General features: G+C 38.3%; 1 protein-coding gene across 10 annotated transcripts in view; it reads left to right on the top strand.

Moving 5' to 3' along the window:
- Positions 1–9,467, top strand: part of CUNH18orf54 (chromosome unknown C18orf54 homolog) — a 50,651-nt gene that overhangs the window by 3,148 nt on the left and 38,036 nt on the right. For 3 of the 10 annotated variants that reach the window (XM_070029104.1, XM_070029106.1, XM_070029102.1), the window contains exons 2-6: positions 2,309–2,634; positions 3,516–4,289; positions 5,123–5,273; positions 6,591–6,693; positions 9,127–9,258. In XM_070029104.1, the coding sequence (XP_069885205.1) occupies positions 2,355–2,634; positions 3,516–4,289; positions 5,123–5,273; positions 6,591–6,693; positions 9,127–9,258 (1,440 nt within the window). In that variant the 5' untranslated portion in view covers positions 2,309–2,354. Of the gene's footprint in view, positions 1–311; positions 579–2,308; positions 2,635–3,515; positions 4,290–5,122; positions 5,274–6,590; positions 6,694–9,126; positions 9,259–9,467 lie in introns of those variants that run through there. The other 7 variants (XM_070029100.1, XM_070029099.1, XM_070029098.1 and 4 more) reach the window with 5 other exon arrangements.

The following is a 9,467-nucleotide window of genomic DNA, read 5'->3' as shown; positions in this document are numbered from 1 at the left end:
TTCCCTCCTGGGGCCTTAGCCTGGCGGGAGGGGGGGGATGCGCCCCGTCCTTCCGCCGCGGAGGACCCCGGAAGCGGGCGGCCGCCGGCGCCGGGGGCTCGGCCGCGGGGCCCGGGGCGCCGGGCGGGGCCGAGGGCGGGGCCTGCTCGCTACCGGTGGTCGTCTGGACTGGGTTTCCGGGGGGCGGGGGGGGGCACCCTGGAATTCCGCGTCGGACACCCCGGGGGGCGGGGTCGTGGAACCCGGAGGCGGGGTGGGAGCGTGAGGGGGCTGCGCGCGCAGGCGGGCGGGGACCCGACGGGGCGGGCTTGGCTCTCCTCGTCCATCCTCGGCTCCTGCACGGATCGGCCCACGCCGACTTCCCCCGCGGCTCCCGGGCGCCCTTCCGGCGGATCACGGTTGTGGTTTTTCCATCCAGGTAGCGGAGATGTCCTGGCCTCGCCGGGGAGCGGTCCGGTCGGCGGGGTGGATCGGCGTTAGGAGGCTCGGGCCCGAGCGTTTGTGGCGGGAATGGTAACATTCTTGGCCTGGGCTGGACCTGGGCCGGGGATTCGAAATCGTCCCGTAACCACCACCGAGTGTGTGTGTGTGTGTTGTGTGGGGGGGGGGGGGATGGGCAGTGGGCTTTGGGTACAGATTATGTGGGTGATTATTCGAGCAGGATGATGGGTGAGAAGGGATTTTTTGTTTTTTGTTTTTTGTCTTAATATACAAACAATTCTACTTTTGCAAACATTTTGACGACTTCATGATAAAAATCCAATTTTGGAATTTGTGTCTGCCACTACTGGGGCGTGAACTGCCCCTTAGCGTTTTCCCCTCAGCCTTTTTCCATTCTACCCCTGGAGCCAACAGCTTCACTTCCAACGTTTTGCTAGTTGGTTGGAGATGAGCGTGCCTCAGACATTTCTTTCCCATAGTCATCCCCAGATCTTAGCCTCCTGAGTAGCTAAGATTGTGGGTATCAGCCACAATTCTAGATTTTTTTTTTAGGGGGGAGGGTCAGTTAGTACGTGAAAATAACTAGCAAATATTATTATCATCCACTTAAGAAATATCTGGTAGCCTTCCCTTTTAAGACTTTGTGTTCGTTTTACAAAATACAATTTGTAACCTGTGTTTGGCTCCTATTAAGCTTATCCAAGCATATTTATTTGAGTGACTTTAAGCTTCTTTGGTAGGAGGGAGAAAGAGGGAGCAAATCTGACTTAATATAGCAGTTCTTAAGGGAGACACTAGTATCACAACATTCAAGGATATGTAGGTAGCCATTTTTGTGTCCCGTTGTTTCCATTAGCCACTGCCTAATGCCTAATTGAGAAAGGCTTGATGTGACACAAAAAGTACAATTTGACAGGTCTAGGATTTCATTACAGAGTTGTCAATAACTTAAATATTTCTAAAATTATTGCCCAGCATCATGACACCTGTTAAGCCCTAAGTGTTAATCCTTTTGTAGTATAGAAAATCCTTGAATTTTCAATGAATGTTGTGTAATCAGTGCCTCACCTTTTTGTTATTTCTTACTTTGAATATAGATCCCATTAAAACTATAGCAATTTAGACAGGAGTTCTCTCAATTTGAATAATGAAAAACAGGAAGATGAGCTCGAGCCCATTAACTCAATTTCCAGATTGGTTCCCTTAAAAGAGAGGTGAACTAAATCTGTTTAATAGAAGAATTGAAAATGGTGATGTGGGTACCAAAATTGAAGATCAGGAAGTGATTATTAGCAGAAAAAGACCCTACAGTAGCTGTTGAGTTTTGTGCTGTTTTATCATAGGTTATTTTGCATTCAGTCTTTTCTGAGGGGAAATGGTTGGCTAAAGTTTGATATTAGCCATTATAGTACTGAAAGAAGAGAATGTCCATTGTTCTTGTTTCTGATGCCTTATTTGATGGTTTTAGAAACATTAATTGTCTAACTCTAGGATTAAGCTTATGATTTCAAAAATATGTGTAGAAGAATGTAGGGTATTGTGATGTCATAGAATATGTCCATAAGAGACAGTCTACCAGAAGTTTTTTGACTTTAAAAATAGTGAGTGTTCTTTCCTTGATATTTCCGTTTCTATTTTGAAAGTAAGTTGTTTCCATACATCCAAGCATATAGTAGATGCTTAGTAAGTGATTTCTCTAATATTGATGAAATAATTTGTAATAAAGATGACAGTAAACTTTAAGTACTTAAATAACTGACTTTGTTGCTAAATAAAAAATTTTTAAATCTTACATGTTAATTTTTTTCTCTAAACAATCATTACTCCTATTAACTGGCAACTCTAACCTATTATTTTTATATTACAGTTATTTTTAAGAAAAATGAGTAAAAACCACTCATTTTGAAACAGCGATGGCAAAATCAAACACGAAACACAGAATTTATTCTCAGGAATCTTCAGTATCATCTCTCCTGTCAAGCTGTGGTCTGGGTAGCAGTAATTCCTCCAACTCTGATGGCTCTTTTCACTATAAGAATAAACTATACAGTTCTGCTTCTCAGGCTCTACAGGCTTATATAGATGATTTTGATCTGAGCCAACTAAATCCTGATGCAAGCACTGGAAAAATTAGCATTGAACGTTCTGCTAATATGTCAGGATTCTCAAACTATAGTTATAAAACAAACAAAGGTATACTTTAATTTTTGTTTCTTATGGGCAGTTATTTGAAGCATTTGAGAATGCCATGTCCTTATAAGTTAAACCTTTCCCAGGATTTTCTACCTAAGATCCTCTTGATTTTTGAGCATTAGCTAGAGAAGGTAATATTAGATTGCCAATCTTACATCCTTATTTTACTGTAGCATGATAGAATGAGTGTTTGTATGATGATTCATATTAACTAGCTTAGTGACTTCAAGCAAATTCAAATTTTTCTGAGTTTATATTTGCTAACTTTTAATTGATGGGATAGGGCTAATATTAGTCTTCTTGTCTGTATTCTATGGGGCAATAATTAGAACATATTGAGTTTTGTCCTTTATCAGGCTTCCAAAGAGCCTGGAAGGTGTAGATAAATTGATTAATGGTCTGTTAAGCAATGATAGACTGGACCTAGAAAAGAAAAGGTTACATTCAGCTCTTACAAAAACGTGGACAATATATTCTACAAGAAGAATTAAAACAGTGTTCTGTGTAGGCATATCCAGGGTGAGGTGAGAGGAAACAAATTATTTTCTTCCTAAAAGTACATTTTTCTGTTAAAACCAGTATGCAATGACAGTTATTAACATGATTGTATTCATGTATCAGGCATGTCTACATGGAAAAAGTTGAAAAAAATGAAGTTAGAACATAAGAAAATTCATGTGACTAGAGACAATAGCAGTTAAACATTGAAGATATGTAAGAGAGGAAGTACATTTTATTTTCCAATATGCATATTTCATAGTTCCATCAAAACTTGAATGAGAATGGGGGAAAGCTGCAAGAAGTATTCTTAAATGATTATCATTGTTGAATATATTACATGTAATAAAAGAAGATAATTAGAAGTGTGTTTTGTTTTTCAGCTTTTCAAAATCCTGATCGCAAACAGCACTCAAATTCATTATCTTATAGAAGAGAGACTATTAATGATGTAGACTCTGTTAGCCTTACAACTGATGACCTGTTAAGACTTCCAGCAGATGGATCTTTTTCTCTCACTTACGTTAGACCAGGTCATCGACCAAGCAAGAAAAGCAAAAAATACATGGGAAGACCAGGTTCATTGGAAAGGAATCCAAATTTTCAAGAATTCTCCACTCCCACGGGCAAGAATAACTTAGACAGTTCTGTTGTAAACACAAATGTGAATGGAAAGCAATGTGGTAGGCCAAAAAATCCCAAATTTTTGAATAGGACTAATAAAATTTTAATTTCAGAGCCATCTTTTCCCAAAGAATCATCTTTCAAGGACAGTTCAGAGCACAATCCTGAAAAGAATTATCCGAGATGGCTCACTAGCCAGAAATCTGACCTTAATGTTTCTGGGATAACTAGCATACCTGATTCCAAATATCCAGTCTGGCTCCACAATCAAGACTTGCTACCTGATGCAGATAGTCAAGAAGTTTATAGAACATTGAAAGAAGATCAGTGTTCCCCCAGACATAGCTACCAAGCACAAAGAACTTCTCGGCTTAAAATGGATTGTTGTGAATATTCTTTTGAGCCCTCAAACTTTTCAAATTCTGTGAGTGATGCTAAAGGATTGCATAACAAATACAAATGTGATTCTGAACCCAACCAGGCTCAGTGTGAGAATCCACTTCTCCCAGAACAATCCGAAAAGCCATTCAGTGGTAATACTTTGTTTTCGTTTCTTTTAAACCAAAGGAATTGTTGCGCATTTGACTTCATAATTAAAAGTTTTGTGGAATTTTTATGCCAATAATTAACTTTTTAGGATACCTAAGTTCTTTCATATAGTAGTTCATATTTGCGATATTTAGGATAGTTTAAAATGTTAGTTGTTATAGAAAGGCTTTTTTGTTTTGGCAGTAGTAGAGATTGAATTTAAGGCCTCTTGGTTAGTAGCAGTTCTGAGCCATACGACCAGCCCCTATTTTGTGTTGGTGCTTCTCTTTCCTTTGTTTTATTTGCCAGTATTGAGCCCTGAACTCAGCTTTTTTTGCAAATTACTGCAGTACCACTTGAGCCACACTTACAGTCTGGCTTTTTGCTGGTTATATTGAAATGGAGGCTACAGACTTCTCTGTCAGGGCTGGCTTTGAACAGGAATCCTGTAGGTCTCAGCAGCTTCCTGAGTAGGTAGGATTACAGGTGTTTACCTTGTTTATTTTGGGGGTACAGTTTCACTTTTTTTCCAGACTGGCCTGGACTGTGATCCTCATACTTAACAATAAGCTTCCCTGAATTTGTGGGTGCATGCTACTACACCCAACCCTTGTGTTTTCCCTTTAGCTGGGATAACAGACTCACACCACTGAGTCCAGACATTGGTTGAGATGCTTGGGCTGGCCTCCTCAAACCCCTGGATGTCTCCCAACTAGCTGGAATAGATTGAACCATTTTGTGTGACCTAGCTAATATATGCATATCCTAAGTTATATTCTTGTTGACTTTATGAGATTTGTTTTGCTTTCTCTTTTTTTCCTTATTTTTTTAAAATTAGGTGACAAAATTGAATTGCTTATCCTGAAGGCCAAGAGAAATCTAGAGCAGTGTTCTGAAGAGTCACCCACGCCTATGAAAAAGGACAACAGTCCTTGTTCATTGGATAAACTTGAAGCAGAAAGATCCTGGGACAATGTTCCTATTACTTTGTAAGCAAGTGACAGTGTTTAGTTTAACAAATGAAAAAAATGTCATGTGAATATCACTTATTTAAAAATAACGTAGTGATCATTAGCAATTGTATTAACATTGTACTTTTATATCTTGTAGCTTTGTGTTGCTAGGTTTAAATTGTAATTTTTGTTTGATACCACAAGGTGGTGTAATGTTTCATATACAGGTACATTATAGAAAATTTAGCCTTGTTATATGTTAATTGCTTCACTACTGTTACGTATCTTCACTCAATTACTTTGCAGATGAGTTTTGAAATTCTTATTTTTATTTAAAACATAATCCTCTTCATCCCATCGTATTAGTGTTACCTATTTTCATTTACATTTTACTTTTTTTTTTTACATGATGGTCCATTAAAAATAGAGTTTAATTGTATAGATTGTTATAGTTCCTAAGATTGTTTTTGTTTGTGTGCTTAACCTATGATAAATTGGAGATAAGAATCATAGAATTCCTGCCCAGGCTGGCTTTGAACCAAAATCAGCCTCCTGAGTAGCTATAGGCCCTTTGGTGCCTGGGTCTTGTCTTTATTGGCAAGGGTTTATTTCAGTATAACAGTGAAAGTAGGGATAAGTAGAAACATTTCCTGCTCTCTGTACAGGAAATGGAAGTTAAAGACTCAGAATCCATAGCTTATATATAACTTTCTGAGCTGGTTGTCAGTCTGGAAACTCCTACTTCTTAGACAGTTATTTTGTGTGAGGTAAAATGTGTGAGGTTTACCCCAAACCCAGGGAATCTTCAGGACTTTCTATCACAGACATGCTTTTCACTCTTTCTGTTTCTAGAGCCCCTAGATTTTTACCTTTTCAAAGGAGAAGGCAGATATAGATAGTTTCTTCTGTACCTAAGTTAATAGTCCTTTCTATGTAGTATTTTCTTTTCTTTTTTTTTTGGGTCCGGTCATGGGGCCTGAACTCTGGGCCTGGGCACTGACCCTCAGCTTTTCAGCTCAAAGCTAGCACTCTACCACTTGAGCCATAGCGCCACTTCCGACTTTTTGCTTATGTGGTGCTTGGGAATCGAACCCAGGGCCTCATGCATGTAAGGCAAGCACTCTACCACTGAGCCACCTTCCCAGCCCTCTATGTAGTATTTTCTTAGCCATTGAAAGGAAAAGTAAAGGGATAAGGATAGGTTGGCTCCTGATGTCAGTTTAGGGAGAAGATGGCAGAATTACCATAAACATTAAAATGAATCACTTGTATTTAAATGGGAATCCTTACATTTGTATTGCCCTACTTATTTTTGAAAACCTACTTGTTTTGTATTCTTTAAATCCTGTTTAGCAAATCTCCTGTTCCTGTTAATTCTGATGATAGTCCTCAAGAAACTTCAAAGGCAAAGAGTGCTAAAGATTTTCTTGAAGACTTTCTAAATAATGATAATCAGGTGGGTGAAGTTAAATTTTAATTTTACTTTCTGCTACTAATTTTTAAGTTAGGTTTTTTTTTTGGTTGGTCGTAGGGGCTGAACAGAGGGCCTGGTTGCTGTCCCTCAGGTCTTCAGCTCAAGGCTAGTACCCTACCACTTGAGCCACAGCACCACTTCTGGCTTTTTTCTGCTTATGTGGTGCTAAGGAATTGAACCCAGGGCCTCATGCATGCAAGGCAAGCACTCTACCACTGAGCCAACTTCCCAGCCCCAAGTTAGGTATTTTAAAACAAAAACAGACCCAGTCTCTTTTTCCTGATCCAGTCTCTTTCCTAACATAAAACCATCTTAGTCTGTTGGGCACATACCACAATTACATTTTTTTTTTCTTTTGGGAAAACAAACCAGGCAATTATTCAGGAAACTATATTTTCTAGTAGGGCAGTTGATTATTGGGGCTTGTGTTTCAATATAGTAGTTTGAAAAGATGAAAATTATAATTTGGGTGCTCAAAGTATATATGCAGTTTACAGAAAGTCTCCAAGTAAAATGTGTGTGTATACTTTCTACTTTCATTACTATGAATTTGCTATGCTAGGACCACATATAAGAAGTATTACAAAGCAGATATTGTGTCACCTGTATTGAAGCAGAGGCAGAATGAATTCCCGGCTAGCTTGGGATAGATAGCAAGACCTTGTGTCAAAAATTAAAGCAAAGTAGAAACTCAAAAGACAGTTCCTCTCCCCAGATATCATCCAAGTGTTTGTCTTGTGATTAGCTTAATTCATTTTGCTTGATTTTTGCTGGTGCTCATCTGTGTTATAGCATATACTTAAGATTTCCTTCCTTTCTTAGAATAGTATTCTGTGCTTATACTCCATTTTATTCATCCATTTACATATTGACACTTGGGTTGCTCTTTCTTTTGGCTATTGTGAGTAATGCTGCTACAAATATGAATATAAGTACAAATACCTGTGACTTCTTGCCTTTACTTCTCTTGGACATATAAGACAGAGTCATGTAAAGTAATTCTGTATTTTACTTTGAGGAATTGCTGTACCATCCTGTACAATTTCTTATATCCTTTTCAGATACTTATTTAAGGTATCTTATTAGGGGCTGGGAAGGTGGCTCAGTGGTAGAGCGCTTGCCTTGCATGCCTGAGGCCCTGGGTTCGATTCCTCAGCACCACATAAGCAAAAAAGAAAAAAGCCAGAAGTGACACTGTGGCTCAAGTGGTAGAGCACTAGCCTTGAGCTGAAGAGCTGAGGGACAGTGCCCAGGCCCAGAGTTCAGGCCCAATGACCTGAACCCCCCCCCCCAAAAAAAAAAAAAGTATCTTATTAGCTATTCTGCTTAACTTTAAAATTTTTCTGAGTCAACACTTCTATATAATTGGATTATAAATAGTGTATAATATTGTTCTTGCTGAAATATGTCGTTATAGATACCTTAAGAGGCTTTTTTGCCACTTTTTGGATACCTGCAGGGCACTGCAACTTGTTTGAAAATGTAACAATAATAGACTGTTAGGAGGTTTTAAAATATGTCTTACAAATTATCTTAAGATTGTGACCATCTGTTGGGTAAGTGCATTTGCCATCTTTGGACACAGAAAAGGTCTGTAATAATTGACATGTCTTAGTAACTAGCTCTGAAAGGGTGAAAAGACAGCATTCTTTTCAGTAGTGGGGAATGTATATCCTGGGGCCTGTAAAGCCCTCAAAATCATTTTGGGGGATGACTGGAAAGACACATGTGCAACTTGTTTGCTCTTATCAGCTGCCCATAGCCCATCTGCCTGTATTGATATTTTTATATGGCTTGTCGGTTCTGTTATAAATAATATCCACATGAGCCTTAGCAAAGAAAACATTCCATACCTCTGCTGTATGGCAGGAAATTATGATTTGAGACTTTAGTCTTTCTCACTTAGTTTTATTTAGACACTTGATAAGAACATGTTAGATTACCTGCTGCTCTCTGAGGATCTTTTAATTAAAAGCTATGATTTTTAAATGTATTAAATAAGGGCTGGAGATATTTCTCAAGTGGTAGAATGCCAGCTTGCAAACCGAGTGTGAAGCTTGAGTTTAACTCCCAGTTTACTTATGTATAAAAAAAAAGTGAATTTGTTGTAAATATAAATATGTAGTATAGATTGTAAAATAACAAGAATTATGAAGATTATGCCAAACTTGCATATTATTTCTTTTTTTTTTTTAAATGTTATTTTATTTTATTTGAGCTTGCATATTATTTCTAAGTAACTTCATCTGGAGAAGTGGTATAGGGAAGTGTGATGGGTTGTATTTAATTTTTAAAAAATACTTTATTAATGTGAATTGTTTGGTTTTTATACTAATTTTATATTGACAGAAATACACACTAAAGCCCTTTTTCTCTCACTGGATTGGCTAACTTTATCATTTGTTTAAACGGTAGAGTTCTACCCTTTCTGGTGGCAAACATCATGGTCCTGTTGAAGCCTTAAAACAAATGTTATTTAATCTTCAAGCAGTTCAAGAAAGTTTCAATCAGACGAAAACTACAGAAAAAAAAGAAGATATTAAACAAGTAAGTTCAAACTTGATTTATTGATATGTAATTAATATGTTACTTTTCTCATTGCTATAACAAACTGCATGACAGTAAACTACTTAGAGGAGGAAGGATTTATTTTGGTTCTTGGTTTCAGACATATCAGTTCATAGTCATTGGTTCCACTGATCAGGGACCCTAGTGAGGCAGAACATCATCATGGTGGTAGGAACATGTGAAGGAAG

Source organism: Dipodomys merriami, unplaced genomic scaffold (genome assembly GCF_024711535.1).
Source record: "Dipodomys merriami isolate MVZ:Mamm:240054 unplaced genomic scaffold, mDipMer1.0.p SCAF_2, whole genome shotgun sequence".
Taxonomy (NCBI): domain Eukaryota; kingdom Metazoa; phylum Chordata; class Mammalia; order Rodentia; family Heteromyidae; genus Dipodomys; species Dipodomys merriami.
This window is presented reverse-complemented; position numbering and strand designations above follow the sequence as displayed.